This window comes from Ammospiza caudacuta, chromosome 17, assembly GCF_027887145.1.
Source record: "Ammospiza caudacuta isolate bAmmCau1 chromosome 17, bAmmCau1.pri, whole genome shotgun sequence".
NCBI lineage: Eukaryota > Metazoa > Chordata > Aves > Passeriformes > Passerellidae > Ammospiza > Ammospiza caudacuta.
Window position 1 is genome coordinate 10406393 of NC_080609.1, and position 18753 is coordinate 10425145.

At 43.2% G+C, this 18753-nt stretch overlaps 2 protein-coding genes across 2 annotated transcripts in view; one reads left to right on the top strand and one right to left on the bottom strand.

Moving 5' to 3' along the window:
- The window catches only part of POLR3E (RNA polymerase III subunit E), a 28024-nt gene extending 24355 nt beyond the window's left edge, over nucleotides 1-3669 (top strand). Inside the window, exons 20-21 of the mRNA XM_058816213.1 lie at nucleotides 538-663; nucleotides 2853-3669. Of these exons, the coding sequence (XP_058672196.1) occupies nucleotides 538-663; nucleotides 2853-2909 (183 nt within the window). The 3' untranslated portion in view covers nucleotides 2910-3669. The remainder of the gene's footprint in view (nucleotides 1-537; nucleotides 664-2852) is intronic.
- On the bottom strand, nucleotides 3204-18425 carry CDR2 (cerebellar degeneration related protein 2). Its single transcript, XM_058816214.1, has 5 exons — nucleotides 18206-18425; nucleotides 13026-13138; nucleotides 8303-8451; nucleotides 7976-8140; nucleotides 3204-6867 (listed from the first exon to the last, which is right to left on the bottom strand). The coding sequence occupies exons 1-5, from the start codon at nucleotides 18282-18284 to the stop codon at nucleotides 6000-6002; spliced, it is 1374 nt and encodes a 457-aa protein (XP_058672197.1). The 5' UTR covers nucleotides 18285-18425; the 3' UTR covers nucleotides 3204-5999.
- Nucleotides 18426-18753: the final 328 nt, after the last annotated feature.

The window sequence follows — 18753 nt, forward strand, 5'->3', positions numbered from 1 at the left end:
GCAACATTAACCAGAGATTACCAGGTGTATCTGTTGTATCTGTTTATACTTAAGAGTAGGAAGTGATTGCAGCATATGTGAGCATCTGCTGAGTTCCAGCTCTGACAGAGTGATCAAGGTGAAAGGCAGGTGCCTGATGACCTGTGGGTGGGCAGTGCAATTCCCAGCTCCATGAACTGAGTACATTTTTATAGGACAGAGGCAAGAACTAGCCAACCTTTGCCTGGGGTGATGTGCACTCCCATGCAAGCATTGGAGAGGAAGGCCTTGCAATGCCTTCCTCAGTGTGTTGTTGTACCTTTTGAGTGCCCCAGGTCACAGAAGAGGAGCAGGAGTGGCCACAGGGTCTGCAGGGACCCCTTGGAGGATAAGGCACTGCTGGAGAGCAGGAACATAGGGGATGTTTTCAGGATTATGAAGCAAGAATCCTCTGATGTAGTTCAGGGAATGTTTTGTACAGACTGAGGCATGTGCAGTTTTGATAGAAAGGCAGGAATAATTGTTCTCTGTGGACTTACTGTGCATTTTCTTTTAAAGCATCGCCAAGTTTTGCTTGAAATCTTTTCGAAGAACTACCGAGTGCGCAGGAATGTCATCCAGAGCCAGCTGAGCCAGGAGTGTGGGGAGGATCTCAACAAGCAGGAGGTGGATAGAGTGTTAAAGGTGAGCTTCTGTTCACTTTGGGTTTGAGCCAACTAACATCAGTTTTAATGCTTGATTTGAGCAAAGGATTATATTTTACCTTGAACTGACAAATGATAAGGATGGTAGAACAGTTGTTGTTGGAATATGCACAAATCCCGTGTTTCACCTTGTTTTCTTAAAAATGCACTTGTCTCACTCTGTCTCCTTTCCCTCCAAGGAGCAGTGGCTCACACATTATTTTGTATTATTGCAACAAATCTCTCTGTCATCTTAAAGCAGCAGAGAATAGAGGGTAGTAAATGTGATACTTGAGTTCTTTTTAAATAATGCAGAATTAAACATCAAGGAGGTGGGAGGGCTCCGCCCAGTGCTCTGAGTTACCAACTGCTGCTGGTTAGTGCTGAAGAGCACGAGTGCCACATGTTCAGAAGGAAGTGGATTTTACTCTCTAGCAGGATGTGCAGCTTTGCACAGAGCAAAACCCTGGCCAAAACCAGCAGCCAGAGTAGTAGTTAACACATCTCATTGTAAATGTTTATTTAAATCCTTTCATCTCCCTTTGAAGATGCACCATTTACTTGCTCAAGAAATTTAAGGTATAAAGTACAGACCACACAGGCCATGACTTTAAAAGAGATGCAGGATGGCCCAGCAGAAAGTTGCCAACTAATGTAATACTTTAATCATTGTGGCTGGGCCTTTGCTCACTGTCACCCACTTCAATAAGACAAGTGCTTAAGTACTTTATTACATTGTGATCTGCAAATGAATAATAGCATCTTTGAAGAAGTACAGATCTGTTGCTGTGATAATAAACAAACTGGTCTTGCTTGAAAGAACCTGATCGTCTTAGCAGTGAAATAAGCTCAGACATTTCTGCCTGCTAGACAATATTTCCTTTGGCTCCCTGTGCTGGGGGATTTGTCAGTGACTGCATGAGCTCAAGTATCAGCCCTCCTGGAACATCTAGACAATGTACTGGCATTAGTTTTTCATGATGCTGTTGCTACAGATAACCTATTTCTAGAAAAAATACTTCCCCCTAAGTCTTCAGGCACTGTTTTTATATAAGTCAGTGGGTGACCAGCCTTGTGTTGTGGCAGGTTTTACTGCCTTGAATACATTTGTCACAGGACTAGAGGAAATTACCTTTGTTTCTGAAATAAAATTTAGAATAGAAAATCATATGATTTAATGAAATGGGAAGATTCTCTGGCTTCTTTAAGCCACAAGAGATTGGATTCCACTTGAAGTGAAATTGGTTTTGTTGACTCCTATTTCCCCATCTGCCTGTGCTCATTTTTATACATAGAGGAACAGACTGACAGGGTTTGTATTTTTGCATTTATAGATCACTTTGCAAACCCTCTTTCTAACCTCTGGGTTTGTTTTTGTTAAAGATGAGCCCCGAGACTTCAGAAACAAAGATACATTTAGGCTCCACAGCCTCAGTTCTGCAGTACTGCTTGAGCCTGTGTTGAATTACCTAAGAGGGAGGTTGGAGCAAAAGAAAGGGAAGCTGTTAGCTCAGAACTCCAGGGACTTTGTGCTCAGCTAATAGAAACAAGGAAATGAGCCCCAGGACAGCCCAATTCCTGTGCTGCTTTGCTGAGGCACACGTGTGGTCACAGCAGGGCTGAGGTTTGACACTTCATTATCATAGAAAGGGTTTCTTAAAAAGCTTCGTATCCAGTGACTGCCCTCACTCTCCTGCTCTGTCCTGCTGCTCCTCTCAGCCTTTTCCCCTCTTTCCCCTCTCTGCCCTGCTCCTCCAGCCCTCACACATCCTTCCCTCCCTCAGCTGGCTTCCCATGAGCCCCAGGTTCTCCCCCAGGAGCCTCTGCTGTTCCTCACTGCCTGGGCATCATTGTCCCTCTGTGGCTCTGTCCTTTGGGATGGGGACACCCTGTGCCCTGGGGTCACACTCCCTCTGTGCCCTGGAGAAGGGCTTGTCACTGATCATGATTATTGTCCCAGAGCCAGCCAGTCATTCCCAAGGCTTTATGGACTTTAGAATCATAGAGGCTTCAAGGTTGGGAGAGACCTTTGAGCCCATGCAGTCCAACCATCGATGCAGCAGTAGCACAGTGACCAGGAGCCATCAGCCAGCCCCATGCACACACCCCTTACACACCTCCAGGGATGGTGCCTCCCACGGGCCGAGCAGCCTAACAGAGCTAACAGAGCATTCCTTTCCCTCTCCGCAGGACTGCTGCGTGAGCTACGGAGGGATGTGGTATTTAAAGGGGACGGTGCAGTCCTGACAGCGGGGCAGAGGTGTCGGTGACCTCGGGGACGCAGGAGGAGCCCCAGCAGGTGGCACAGGCGGAGCAATGCCGTGGCTGGCAGCCAGCGCGGGATCTGAGCTGCCCTGGGGCGTGGCAGCCCCTGCCAGCCCAGACTCAGAGTTTGCGTGGCCTCGAGGCGCAGAGCCGCCGCGAAGGCACCGTGGGACCCTGTCTGCAGCTTGATTAATCTGGGATTTCTAATGTATTGCAATTCTCCTTCTGTTTCGTTATGACAAAATAAAACCATATAGTGACACAGACATGATGGAAAATCATGGTCTAAAACTTTATTTTGTAAGTAATGCCAATAAATTAAATTTGTTTACAAACATCCCAGTTTTTGTTAAATCCCTGGATGCTCATACTTTAGTGTGAGCATTGTCATAGCCCTTGCAGCCCTCTTCATAGAGAGCAGATAGTCGTGTTCATGGGAATGTCAGGCCTGGGAGGGGGGAACAAAATCACTGTCTGTGAACTCTGTACTACATAACCATTGTTCTCACCTGTTGTCTGTGAAATGAGTTATTTGGAGAAGCACCTACATCTGAGACATGGGGAACAGCTTCTGGATTTCTTCTGCTGGTGTGGGGATGGTTTGAGGGACCTTGTGCATTACTGTATGTGACAGAGCAAGGTAAGTAACTGAGGGCATCATCTGGAAGGCATCCAGCTGTAGTTACCACACGGCAACCATGTAAAACCTCTATTTTGTGTAATTTTTAAATAAAATTTTATCTCAAAGGTCAATTCTACCCCGCCTTGTATTTGTCCAAGAAGAAATAGAAGCTGCACCTGCTCCTTTTACATCCTGAAGGCCTGGGGAGGAAGGATGGAGGCAGAGAGCCAAGTGAGTGCAGTCCCTGAACTCCCTGTTGAGGCTGGGTGGCTCATCCTGACCTGGCCTCACCTGCAGTGCCAGCAGGAGGATCTGCTGTGGGCACAGCACAGCCTGGGCACTGCTGCTCCTGTGCTTTCCTGTGGGCACAGCACAGCCTGGGCACTGCTGCTCCTGCTCTCTGCTGTGGGCACAGCACAGATTGGCTAAAGGGGATTCCATTGATTTCATCGACTTATGCTCAGAAAAGGCTGAGTTGAGTTGTTGACCAAAATAAGAAGATTAAAATAGTTAATCCAGATAAGATTGGCTAAGAATATTGTCCCCATACTTACAGCAGTTCACAGGCACACTCAGGCACACTCTCACCCTTGCACACTACTCACACTGGAACTGCTGCTGCCCAGCAGGTGTGGTTTGCCCATCCCTGCAGTGGTGAGGAACACTGGCAGGGAACCACTTTGTCTTTCTCAGGGTGCTGCTTTCCAGTCTCTGAACTGGGGTGAGGGACACAGTGACAGGACAGAAACCTCAGGCACAGCAGCTTTTCTGCTTTCCCCACCCTTGGCTTTTTTTTTAACAGCACTGACAAAAACCACAACAATGAGGAACAACTACTTATTTTCATCTGGATTTCTGTCCTAGACAGGTCTGTTCTTTTCCACGTAGCATAACTCTTCTAAAATACAAATTTTGTGGGAACTCTATCTGAGCTCTGTAGGAAAGACAGCAGTACTAGATAATGCAGGTGCCAGCTGAACCAAGTTCAGTTTCCTGATTGGCACAGATGGATATAATTACTACTTACACATGCAGCTTGACTGGATTATTTATTTGCTTAGAAAAATATTCAGAAGATTCAATTCCCATTTTTAAATAATTTTCAGACTGCAATACATGTTTTAGAGAAACTCCCACAACATGAAGTGTTGATACTGCACCTGAAGGATGAGCAGAACAGAGAACAGTGTAAGGCAGCAGAGCTGCAGCAGCTGGACTAAAGGTGAGAAAACTGTCAACATTCTGGGTCAAGGGTTTGGTACCTTGCAGCAAGCCAGAAGGAAGCTGCTTCCCAAAAACTGCTGGCCACATTAAGCTATGAGACCCTTTACAAGGAGAAGAATGTCACCTTTCATTGTGCCTTTCTTCTTTCCTCCTCATTTCTCTCTGTTCTGAAGAACAACCTTCTCCATGTTCATTGTTTTTCAGAAATTATTGTATCAATTACTATTAGGGAATGGAAAAGGAGAGGGAGAACAAGAGTATGGTCCCATTTTCAGTAGGATTTGTGCTGGCAGCCCCCAGGCAGCATGGAATAGATTAAGAGAGGCCAACACTGGAAGCAAGAGACAAAACAATGTAAGGTTTTACCTGGCCTGTCTCCTCAAGCACTTAGAGTTTGTGGTATGCAACATTAAAAGCTACTCCACTATGTCAATGCTACTTCTAAAGTTAAATAGCTAAATAACAACTCTCTAACTCACCAAATACACATAAAAATGAACTTTGCAGACATTCCACCAGAGAACCGTAGGTCCCAAGTAACACATAGAGTCAATTCACAGTATCTTGCCTTAAGACAAAGTGCCCTACAAAGGAAACCATATCTAAAAAGCCACACAAACTTTACATCAAATCCTTTCTTAGTAGAAAGACATTTATACTAATCTGGGGGAGAACTTAGTGATTGTGAAAGCATGGTATTAGCTTAAAGCAAGCACAGCTTTCCACCACCCTGCCAAAGCAAGATAGCTGGACTGCTCCCCTCCTGGAGCTGAGGAGTTGCTGCCCCTGGGACTGGTCGGGGCTTTGCTTTTGTTCATTTTCTCCATCAGTGTAGTCACAGGGCTAGACCATCCCTGTGAACCAAAGGAGAGCTTGAGTCTGGTTCTTGTGAGAGATTCAGAGTTCTCAGCTCTGTTATTTCTGAAGTGGACTAAGGAAACAAGTGCCAGTCACTGCTCTGGCCAGAGCTGAAGTGTAATTTGAAGTAGTAGTGTAGCATAAAACTATGATGTTTGTTTGCTTTACAACCACTGGTTTGTGTGACAGTGCTAAACATTAAATCTACTGCTACACAGGAACAGGGAATCTAGCTGATAACTAACTAGCTTGTTAACTACAGGGCTACCAGCCTATCCAAAACATTCATTTTGAGTGCTTAAGAAACACATCAGTTTAAGGGGTCTTCTGACATTCATATGAAGTGTTTTCTTGACTAATAGATAAGGTTAGGGCTGAGAGGAGAGAGTCTTGTACTTTGCTCTGTGTTCATCTATTTCTTCTTTTGTTTTTCTGATACAGCTAAAAATCTCCTTGAATAGTGCTTTGTATTCAGGGGGAGCATTTGTGGAAGAGTCACTTAGCTCAGCAATTGTGAATTCTTGATTGCTAGCTGAAAGATCATACTGGGTGTTCCCCACGTTTAGGTCTTTGGAATACTGCTTCAGTGTTTGTACAGCCTTGTGTTTCAAAGAATCTTCATCCACTTGACACTTCTTCAAAAGCTCCTCATACTTCACTTTCAGAGCATTGTACTGAGCATCAACTTCATTGAGTACAGAGATCCCTCGCTGCTTCACAGCTTCAGCTCTCCTGATGCAGGTTTCCTCGTGGCCCCTGAGGATGTCTGCCCCGGCCGCGCTGCTCAGGAGGCTCTCGCTGCAGCTCCGTTTCAGTGCCTTCTTCTCAAGCTCCGATACTGTCACAAGTCCATCATCTGCCAGGCTCTGACCAAGCTCCCTGTCCAGAGATTCCTTGAATGAAATGAAAAAGGATTCTGGCACCAATTTCTCTGCATTATGGAGGCTGTTTTCAGACTGAAGGATCTGTCGCATCTCAGCTACTTCTGCTTCCAGCTCCTCCGCACGAGCCCGATACAGGTCTGTGTCAACCAGCCTCCGCTCCAGCTCACAGTTCTCTTTCACCATCAGACTGTACTCCTCTTCCATGGTCACCCTCTTCTCTTTCTCTACATTCAGCTGGGCTTGCAGAACTGTCACTGCCTTCTTCAACTTCTCATTCTCTTCTTCTAGAGGACTTAGCTGACTATCCATAGACGTAATCTTCTCTGCAAAGACGTGATCATAAACGAAATACCTGCAGAACAAAATAGGGATTATCAAAGATAGGAAGTACAGCTGACCACACCTAAAGCTTTCCTGTCCTGGGTAACTAATGACATATTTAAACTGTGTGCTAACACACTTCAGAGCACTAACAGGGGCCATTGCACTAACCAATCAGTCAGTTTAGTAATCAGAGCAGGGTTTGTAAGGACTTACATGCCACTGAACCAAGCTCACAGCTTAGGCAGAATGGCAGCTTGTTAACAGTTTCATGTTACAGACAAGCTGACTGAATAATGTAAGTTTAAATTATAATTTAAGTTTAAATACACATTGCCTCCCTTTACCACACAGTACTTTCTGACACTATTTTTTTCTACAGCACTCCACTCCTGTAACTTTTGTCATTATTGATATACAAACATGCTTCATAATTGACAAAGCAATGCTGGAGGCTGGTATTTTCACAAGCCTTTGGCAGCTTGAAGGATTCAGTTATCTTTTGAATTGTCAAGAAATAACTTCTTTTGGGATTTATGATTTATTCTAGAGTACCTCCATATAGACACAAGAGCCTGTTCTGTCTGTGGAGATGCTTTCTTTACAAAATTGCCCTTTAGGCTTGCAGTTAGTTTGAGCTTTTACCAGGTGATTGTCCCGATGGCCCCATTAATGCAGGTCAGCTGGCTCAAATGGCTCTACATTTAAAAGGGCAGCCCAGCAGCCCAGCCACCATTTTCCCAGTTTAGGTGTCCTCTTCCCCAGCTTCAGCTCGAAAAAGCTACGGAAATATCCATGGACATCCAAGGAAATCGTAAGTTACAGGAAATATTTTGCATTTAGTGAGTTTGTTTTTCAGATTATCTGTGTGTTTGCTTTTATCTGACTGAAAATACTGGGGGGCAAAGTGTTGTAAGCTTTCTATGCTATCATTTGACATGGCTGGCTCTGGGGACAAAGTGGAGCACCAATACTGGTGTGGTCTAGAAGCAGACCAGAAGTAATGACAGTACCATACAGCAGAGATGCTTTGCTAGTTGTGAATGTCAGGTAGTTTTTTTTCCAGCTTGTGTCTTAGGTTTTAAAGTTTTGCTTAAAATAGTTTAGTGTTCTTTGCTCTGTAAGGTAAAAACTCTTACTGGCGGAGGTCGTAGAGCTCCTTCAAGCATGAGAAGCTGTGCATTGACCTGGGCTGCTCAGATCTCTCCTGGCTCATCCGGCCTCGTCCGGGCTTCTTCAGTTCTTCCACTTGTCGCTGCAGGTCATCTATGTGTGTTTGCAGACTTTCAATAGTCTCTGTCAAGCTAAAAGGTGAAAAGACCTTTAAATAAACCTAACCTTTCAATTTGCCAGTATTGTAGAAATCCACTAGGCACAGACAGACACTCAGTAACTGCACAAATACACCTGGACTGCTCTTACTGATATTAACAGCTGGGGGGAGGGAATCTCTAAAAATCTGTTACCTTATTATCTTTTGTTGTGAAGCTCTACTCTCTGCAACCAGTTTTTGATTAGTGTCTTCCAGTTCTCTTGCTGTCACATCCAGCTGTTCATAGACTTTGGCATGCTGGTCGTTCATCTGCCGCAGGAGCTCCACTTGCTTTGTGAGGTACTGCAAGACAGTTCTGCTGTTACTGTTTGCCCTTGAAACACAAGGCACAGCTCCTGTGCTGCATTTCTGCTCACATTCAGAGAGAAACTCCTGAGTTTTCCAAATGTAAATTCCTGTGTTTGCTTTGGTAAGCTGAGGAGACACTATCAGTACCTAGGCAGCTTGCCTTTGTTATGGAGGCCACCCCAGGATGATGCAGCAGCCCCTCCCTGGAGGAGTGGGTTGGATGGGGCCAGCTGTGGATGGTGCCAGCTCTCTTTATCTGTGCCCAAGCCTTCTGCATGGGGCTGTGCTGCAGTCAGCACTGATAGAGCCTTCAGGCTCCAACACAGCCCTTACCTGTCCCCTGTGTGCTAAAGGTTGCAGTCTGCTCCAACTGAAATTTCTTATCTGCGTTGACCCAACAATTTTCTCAACATTAAAACTGAAATATTGGGTAGCACCATCCATAATTAAACATATTTTCAGCTGACCCAAGTTATTCCTGTCTGAAGCAGCATTAGGTTCAGCATGGCAGAATTTAGGTTGTGGTCACTCTTAAGACAGTATGTGGCTAGTATGTGTTAGGCAGTATAACTTATTGAATTCAAATCTTTAATTTCTCACAGGGAACTATTCCAGTTACTGTAATCCCCAAACAAAGGTCTCATGGCCTTTTTAAAAAAATAAAACCTCACATGAAGTATTCTCAATGTAATCCTCTTGGGTTTTACAATTAACTACACACAGTGTTTAGTTTCCTGAATAACGTCAGAAAGCTTGGAATTCTTAGTCTAAGCAGTTCACAATCACCTAAAGCTCTTTAAAAAAGTGTCTTATATTCTCCCACTCAGGACATGAGCATTTACATGAGATAGTAATTTTCTGTTTGAGTCTAACCCCCTAAATGTGAAATATTTTGTTCTTATATAGAGTTTGTATTTTACAATATATTCTGTATTACTACATGTTACCTTCTTAAAACTAAGCTTCAAGCAGGAACATCCAGCAAACTCCTAGGCAGAATTACTTCTCTTTACATAGGCCTGTTATATACTCAAAACTTCTACTATTCTACTTAACCTTTTACCTCATTAGAAGATTGTTGGGTTTACATTTTAGGCAATTTAAGAACAGATAATAAGTTAATCTAGGACTAGTAACTGCTCCATACAGACTTCCAGAAGATCAACATGATAGCTGTTGGCTAGATCCTTTTGTAGCCTGTGCACACATGACAGAGGATTTACACAGAAATAGAAGGTAGATTAGCAGTAGAATCTCAATGTGACCCATTTCAGATTAACTTTCCCTATTGGTTATAGCTGAAGGAAGGAGCTGGAGATCCTCAGACTTTCTTCTGCAATACAGGAGTGGGTTAAGCACAGGAGCCAAGGTTTGGTGCCTGAAGAGATGCTGGTACTTTTTACAATGGGCTTTTGCAGACCTTTGAGATGAATGCAAGGGGGGAAGCACAACTTCCTCCACCTTCCATCTCCAGCATCTTCAGGGCTGGTGTCCAGTTGGCCTGGTACAACCAGACCACCAAAGATGATGTCATAAATACTTCAGAAGTTCATGTTTAATCTATGTCGCCTACAATGGAGCACCTAACATGAAGCAGCACCTTTCATTCTAGCACATGGAAACTGGAGAGTGTCAGGATTTCCAAGGTCTGAGTGCTCAGAACAGATTCAGGCAGGAATAAAGCTGCTGTTTCCATGCAGCCTTTATTACATCCACAGTGATTAGTGAGTGGCACACGTGTCAGCACAAAGGTCAGATATAATGATCCAAAGCTGTAAAATGTTCAATGTGTTAGTATTTAATAGAGGAGATGTAATCTTAAGCACACCACAGCCTTTGACCCTTCTCCTCCAGCAAAGGCAATGCTGTATTTCAGAATGATTTCTCAGCCAGCTCTAGACTTTGCTGCCCATAAGATCCAAATTAATAGGGAGAGTCCCAAAGATTTACATGGATATACTGCACTGAATAAGCTAGTTCAGAAATTCAGTGTTGTAGCTACAGGAACAGCTGAATGATCACGGGTAGGTTACAGAGACTTGAAAATTGGGAAAAATCAAGCATAGAGACTGAATATGCCATTTGCACATGAATCCTGTGCAACGGGGTATCCTGTGATTCCACAAGGGCCAGAAATGCTGGTATGAAAATAAGAGACTGAACTGCTTTATACCTTGCATATTTTTATACATTACTTTATACATTGCAAACTTTATTCCCATTTGTTTCAGTGAATTCCTGTAACAATTCCTTGTGCCAGTAAGCCAATATTTTCATCTCCTCAATTGGAGGGTCTCTGGGTATTTGAACGAGGGGTTCATTTTCCCTTTCCTGACAGAAATCCAGGTGCAAGAGAAACTTCTTTGTGCTGCTATTACACTTTAAAATGGCACTGGGGAAAGAGAAAACACTGAGACAGGAGATAGGATTGGGAAGACAGCTTGTTACTACAGCAGATACAAATCCAGCCTTTGGCTCAACAAGCTGGGCAAAGAAAAGGTGCAGGCACTATTTATATACCAGAAGAATCACAAAAACTGTTCTCCCACTCTCCCTCTCCTCTTGGAGGGAGCTAATAGGACAATCCAATACACATCTACTCTCCTTGAGAGAGAGGAGGAAAGAGATTGAAGAGCTATCAGATAAAGCCTTCAAAAGGTAGCATTGCCAAAGTCTAGGTAGAGCAAGACATTGAGAGAAAAAAATTAATCTTGTGTTGTGTCTGAGTTTGTGTGACTGTAGTGTACTTGGCCCTGCAGCACACCAGCTATAGATCACTGCTGCAAGGACACTGGTGACACTTCTGGAGCTGCAGCTCTCTCATGTCCTCTGCAAACACTGAACCACCAGAACAGCTAAACAAGTAAACTGGCTTAAACCAAGAGGATATTGCATTTTTACCAGCACTGCACTGTTTCTGTAAATCAGTGTAGTCAAATAATATTTTCCACATTTCTAGACAGTGTTAAAATGCTGCTAATTAAGTAGCTACACTCCATCAGCCAGGTTAGTTGCCTGTCACAAAGTTCTTGTGTGTTATTTCAAAGGTATGTTGGAACTCTGCTAAACACTCTCTTAAATATGGCTGTTCATACAAGTACCTTGTGTACAGTATTTGTACAGCACCTTGGAAGTGTTTGTCTTCTCTACACCTTCAGAACTGATCTTTTTATAAAAGCTATTCATGGCAATGAGGTATTTCAGTCTCTGCAGAAGTAAATACATCTTCTAATGCTGTGGCAGTAATATAAACATCAGCCATTCCAACCAGTGTATCTCAGAATGAACAGGATAACAAAAATTTCAGTTAGCACATAACAGAAGAAAGAGCCAATAGATGAGGTACAAAAACAAAAGTAACCTCTAAAAACACAAATCAAACCTGCACTCAGAAAAATTCCTCCTCACTTACTATAAATGCTGCATTTGTGTTGACTACTTTAAAGACACCAATAATTCTGTAATTATTAAGGTTAGGATTCTTTCAGTTACCTGTTGCCACTACAATAGTGAGCATTTTCAGTCTGAAATTCCAACTGTACAAAATGCACATCTCTAATTGCAGTACTGCTAGCACAAAGGAACTCAGATTTTGTAAAAATCTGGTACATACCAGTCAAAGCCTGTTCCCTGTGATTCACACCAGAACCAAATGGAAATGCTGACTACATTTTCAATATGTTGTCAGTCAGCAAAGTCCTGAATATTTAATAATTTAATTATTAGAGACCATGCATTGCCCTCTAATAGCTGAAAAAAAAATCTCATTATGCTGACAAATGCTAGGTCTGCAAGAACACAGGCAGTATTAAAAAAAAGAGAAATTGCCAAAAATAGCCAGGTTTTTCCTCTCAGTTATCTAAAGATGACTGGTTTTGAAAGGATGGTTATGTTTTTGGGTTTTTTCCCTGGAAAATATGGAGCAATATATCCACTATATCCTATATTTAGATACTACTTAAATGGGGTTTTTTTCTGTTTTTTTTTGTTTTGTTTTGTTTTTGTTTTTTTTTTTTGTTTTGTTTTGTTTTTTTTGGGTTTTTTTTGGTTTTTTTTTGTCATTACAGGGTTTCTTTTACATTGAAATAGACTTTAGCTCCCTTTATCACAGATCAGTTTAGTGGAAGTAAATATCTTCAGATTTTACTTAAATCTCACTTCTGCACTTATCAGCTTTTAAATTACAATGCTGCAATCATTAATTCTCATGTAATAGTTTAAATTATTAATGTCTTTGTCATCATATAATTTGATGTTATTTTACCTGGCAAGATCAGAAAGTTTAGCAATAAAAATAACTGAAGTATCTTCTCTGTACAAAACTAAAAAATACCAGGCATTTGTCATTAAAGCAAATCCAACGTTTAGTGGCACAAAGCTTCTGGTAATCACACAAACAGTTCTAAGTATGAGCCACCTTTACCAGTTCTCAAATTCTCAAAATAGCAGAAGTGGTGAAAGATTGTTCAGTATTTTCCATTAGATCTCAAAGAAATTCAGAGCTTAACTTATACACTGTATGATGCAGGTCTAGATGTTTTCACACAGGGATCCTTTAGATATTTTACCTCTATCTCCTGCAGCTGCTCTTGATTTGTTGCATACATTTGCTGCAAGGATTCTTCTAGTTCAGTGTTACGGTCCAGTAGCGTCTTGCCAAGCTCAGCAGCAAGGTGAAGATCTAAACAAAGAAATCATGTTTGCATGTGAGTGAGAGAAACAAGGATGTAATCTAATTCTGAAGCCTGCTATCAAACACTTGAGGTATTTTCTCATTGCTGTTACAACTGCTGTGAGTTATCTCCAGTACCCAACATGAAGTTAGATTTGCATTAGTGATGTTCTTCTCAGGTTTATGCTAAGTCAGCCCTGACACCCAGGGACACATTTATGTCATGAGGGTTCCTCAGTTCCCCCGTGGCCCTTCAGACACACCCAGCCATGTTCCCCTCCCAGCCCAGGCTGCACCAGCTCTGCTCCAGGTCTCTGGGGCTTCACGCTCTCCACAGCACTCAGAGCAATGAGCACAGCAGACCCCATAACTGCTCATCAGCCCAGAGCCAGGCCAAAGCTGATGAACTCTTCATTGACTTGGCTGTTCCTCCCCATTACCCCTCTAGCAGAGCTCAGGTCACTCAGGATCATAGTGCTAAATGAAGGTTTCAGATGCTTTTCATGGTGAAACAATATTATCAAAAGATATAAAATTGATGGAGACTTGCAGCTATTCTGCTTTTCAAGCTCATAAACTCAGATGACAAGAACTGTTTCATGTGCTTCAAAACATCACTTTAAATGTCATTTGTTCTCGGGCATTTAATCTCAATTTCACTTCAGTCATCTTCAATCACCTCCCGGGTGCAGTGACTGTAGCTGTTGCAAATTAAGAAATAAGTCATCTGAACACTCAGCTCTGTTCTAGAGGGAAGTTTGATATTTGCTCAACAGCATCAAAATGCTAGATCTTCTGTATTATTATGTTGAAAGACACGTGTAATTTAAAAGCTAACATAATGTGACAAAGTAATAAATCTTGGTATTAATGCTAAAATTGCAGTTACTCTGTGGAGGGTACTACATGTCTAGGATCCAAGAGATTTCTAGAAATATCTTATTTTCCACCTCCTTCCCATCACATGACCCATGACCTGCATGCATTCAATACCACCTTGTTAGTTCTCACACAGAACTTGTATCATTAATCAAGAGAAGAAAAGTCCAGAAAATCTTTGAGTCACATCAAGAAGCTTTAAATGAATAAACAGGAGACATGTATTGCATCATCAGTGGTTACAGCCAGAGAAGCAAACACATTAATTCCATTTTCATTTGATTGCAATGCCCTTTTTTAACATTTATGCTCCCTCTGTTATCTTATCAGCTGGGAACTGTAACACATCCAATACTGCTCCAAGATTGTTTTGTGCTAACCTTCAGCTGGCAGCCTGTCCAAAATGATTTCTCCATCTCCACACATTTGCCAAAGCCCAAATCCAGACTTACAAGGACAAGTCAGTACAAACATTTGTCTATGAAGTTGTAGAAGTCCAATTCTGGCAAAACAACAGCTGTGCTATTCTTTACACATTCTTTAGAGCACAATGCATTGTTTCCTACCTTAAGGTCAGATTCTTAGCTTAAATGCCATAAAATTATTTAAAAGAAATCTCACTGCATGGGAGTTCTTCAGTTTTAAAAGATGTACAATTAGAAGGCACAAGGCATATTAGTCTGTACTTAGGAGTTTATCCTCACATCACTTTTTCACTGTAGCATTACTCATTACAAAGCAGGATTTAAAGTATTTGGATAAGGAAACCTTAAGGCATCCTGCTTAAATTTTTCCCATTTGGTAAACAGATTGCACATTGTTTACCATGGCCAGAATAACTCCCAGTCAAACACCAAGCTGTTTGTTCTATCTCATTACAGAATACTGTAGTCTTCAAATTCAATGAATTCATTATCCTATAGAAAATGGAGTCCTGCTTCACAAGTTCTTGTACTGCACAGATCTTCACTAGGAGCCACCACCTTTAAAACAATATCATTCAAAGCAAAGACCAGTCTATTCTTTTATTTTAATAGAGTAGAAAAAGAGCTTTAGAGAGGATTTAGGATTATGTTAAAGGCATAATGCATAATGGAATTACTATCATTTCCCTTCCCAAAGTGAAAGTTTGTTTTCATGTTTAAGTATATTTAGGAGTTTATAGCTTCATTCTTAAATGCCCCCTCACCTACTAATCAAAGAGCACACAGCACACAGTGTTTGGAGAAAAAGGTGAATAATGGCATTCATGTCATACCTCACACTCACTCTGTTTGTTAGACTGGCAGAGGCACAAATGGGTTACTATGGCAGAAACACTTTTATAATTAAGGTAATTTGTTTCTGAGGGGGAAAATACAGTGGGAGCACTCAGGAACATACAATAAAACCTTAACTCTAAAGGAAGCAAGTACTGAAATAATTTCATCTCTTCTAAAATTCAGATTTTTTTTGCATCCGTTTTTCTACATTGTCAAGTATCTGGAAGCCCTCTAAAGAGCAAATTTTACAAGAGAAATGTGTCATGTATGTTTTCCAGCTACAAAATGGAAAGTATTAATTTACATTCCTCTGGAGAGAGTTATGGTAGAACACTAGAAGCAAAACTGCATTTTCTGTTGTAAATTTATGTAAAGCAAAGCTAAATTCTGACAGACATGCCTTTCTCCTTTTCACCATAAAGATGGAAGCAGAGAGGTTTTTAATAATGCAAAATGCGTATGTGCAGATCTAAAGATCTTGGTTTTAGTAGATCTGATTAGTTGTACTGGTGTTTAACAGCTCCATCAGAAATCTCCAAAACAAGACTGCAAGGATGTCTTCTGTGATACTGAACAGCCCTCACTTACCTGTGCTTCACAATCTCTTCTGACTGCATAACCATCATTGAAAAAAAGATAAAAACAGTACCAAAATCCTTCTCTGCTACTTTTTCATAACCCACCTAACAGAATTATTCAGAGGATTTTCAATCTAAAATTAGCCTATTCTTTTAAACAGCAACAGGCACTAATTGTGAAAGAGGTAAAAGTAAGGCTAGTGTAAGTTTACTTAATTGTAAAACGAATTTTTTTTCTACTTAGTTTCCTATTTCTGCTCTGTATTTGGAATACCCTCTATTCTGTAAAAGTGAGTGACAGCAAGATGAAAAAGAGCAGTCCATACACAAAAATTCTTCTTTAAAGGTCAGCATACTTCAGCAAAACATTGCAGAAGGATGTCTGCTCCCAACCTTACAGGAATTCCATGAGCACTTTATGCATGAGCAATATGCCAGAAAAGCCCATCTCCATTGTCAAGGCAAAAATCTTTGGTACACAGGAAGACTGTCAAGGTTTTCCAAAACCCCTACCCTAAATTAAAGTCTCAAAGACCGACTGACAAGGACTTCAAGCTTGTTTCATGGTGCTTTCTAATGTTTTACAACCTAGGTTCTCATAACCATACTGATCAGTTTTTAAACATGCACTGATTGTTTGGGTTGTGAGGAGTTTCACGAGCCCTTGATAAGCACTTACTACCCTGTTTACACACACACACCCGTGTGTCTTAGCCTGGGCAGCAGCAGGAGGATCCTTCAGAGTCCAGAAATCATGTACAGCACAACATTTAAAAACCATTCCTGTAAAGAATTTCTTCTTTACATTTCAACTTGCCTATCACTTTCTTTTCCTCCTTTTCCTTTTGGCAAGGCTATTGGTTGCCTCCATTTAGGAAAAATAGAGAATCCCCAGAAAGATTGTGTCCACATGTTGAGGGGACATAACCTAACCCCCAAAATGCACTAATCCTCTAGAATGGAATACTGTTTCTTAAAAGATGACAGCAGAGTCAACTGGTGATTATTTCACTCATTTTAATTAAAAGATGAAAGTAGAGAAACATCAAGAAGGTAAGAAGTCAGTTGTTATACATTGTGAAGTCTCTTTGTAGGTTCTTCAACTCCATAAACACTGACATAGTAAAAACATTACTGAATCATGTCTTCAAACTTTTCACTCTCTTCCCTGTGACAGCATACTGCAGTTTCAGGATCTTACTTCAACTGATTTGTTTGTATCCTAGAGCCAGGAAAACATCAATTTTGGGTGAGGAGTACCTAAATACAGCTGTCAGTCAGCTATTTTTTATAGCATACAATTAGAGAGACCTGGCCCGTCTCAAAAAGAGTTTCTGTGGTCAGATACCTGATCTCAGTGGGAATACTGCTTAGCTTTCTCTATGCTTTACAGTACAGCAGCACCCACCAATCCCAAGAATTAATGTATTTCAACATAAAAGCAAAAGTGTAAGACCGGAGCAGGTTTGCAGGAAGCCACAGCTTTGAACTCGCCTTTCAAAACAAAGTCGGGATTTAGAACAAATAGTAGAACTAAGTAACTTAAGAAAATACCAGTCATAAATGCCACTAAGCTCTTAAGGAAATGGCACATTCTTTCCGTATCACGCTTGTTAAAAGATTTCAGTGCAATTATACTTGTATTCCTACGGCTCCTTTCTCATTTGTGAAATGAACAGCATTTACCTCTTGCATGTAGTGTTTTAAGACCTACTGATGGAATGACAGAAGCTATACATGTATATATCCGAGGTGTAGCGGAGTTATTTGTTATTTTAAAAAGAAAACCTAAAGAGTTTCTAAGGAACCTGCAACTAATCGAGCATTGCTACGACAACTTCATCGACTGGAAGCCCTTACAAAGAGCTCAACAGGGCGCAATAGCGCATCCGACCCGGTGCTTCCAGCACCAGCCCGAACAGGGCAGCTGCACATTCCGTGCAAGGTGCAACTTTCCGGAGAGCCGCTTCCCTCCCTCCGGCCGGAGAGGGGACCCGGCACCATCAGCTCGGCTGCCGCACCTCCTTCCCTCAGACAAAGACGGCCGCAGTCCTCACCGGTGACAGCGATTCGGCGCCGGCGGGAAGCGCGGCCGTGCGGGGATCTCGGGCTCCGACGCGCCTCGCCCGCACGACCGACGCCGCCCCGCCGCCCCCGAGCGCCCTTCCCGGCGCCCCGCACCGCCGCGGCCCCTTCCCTCGCACACCGCCCTCCTCGCCCAGCCCCTGCCCTCACACACCCCGGCGGTCCCCGCAGCCCCCTACCTCACCCGCCCCGCTCAACGCGGCCCCTTCCCTCACACCCCCGGCTCGCTCCACACCCTCCCTCACACGCCCCCCGCCGCCGCCCCGGCTCACCTTGCTGCAGGTCCTGCTGGTCGTACCAGGGCTCATCCTCGCGGATTTCGAACTCCTCCACCAGGCTGTCGGCCAGCATCGCGCCCCTTCTCCTCACTGGCGGCTGACCGGCGGCGCCCACCCCACGATGCCCCTTGCACCGAACGGAGCAGAGCGAGCCGGCAGCCGCTCCCCGCCTCAGCAGCCGCCTCCGGCCATTGCCGAGCGGTTCCGGACTTTGCCGAACCTCTCCCCCTTCTGGCCGGGCTGCGCCGGCGGCAACGTGGCAGCTGCTGCTGCCGCCACCCGCCCCCCCGCCTCCCGCGATTCAAACACAGCACCCTCGCCTCGCCTCGCCCGCGGGCAGCCAATGGGGAGCCGCCCGCCGCACAGATCGAAAGGAGGCTGCACCAATCATAAGGCGAATTTATGTCAAACAGCCAATGAAAGAAAAGAGAGGGCGGGCCCGGGGCAGCCGCGCCCCGCCCCGCGGTGCGCAGCCTCCCGTCACAAGAGGTGGGTCGGTGCCGCTGGAAGGGGCGGTGGTCGCCGGCGCTCAGGGCTGCTGA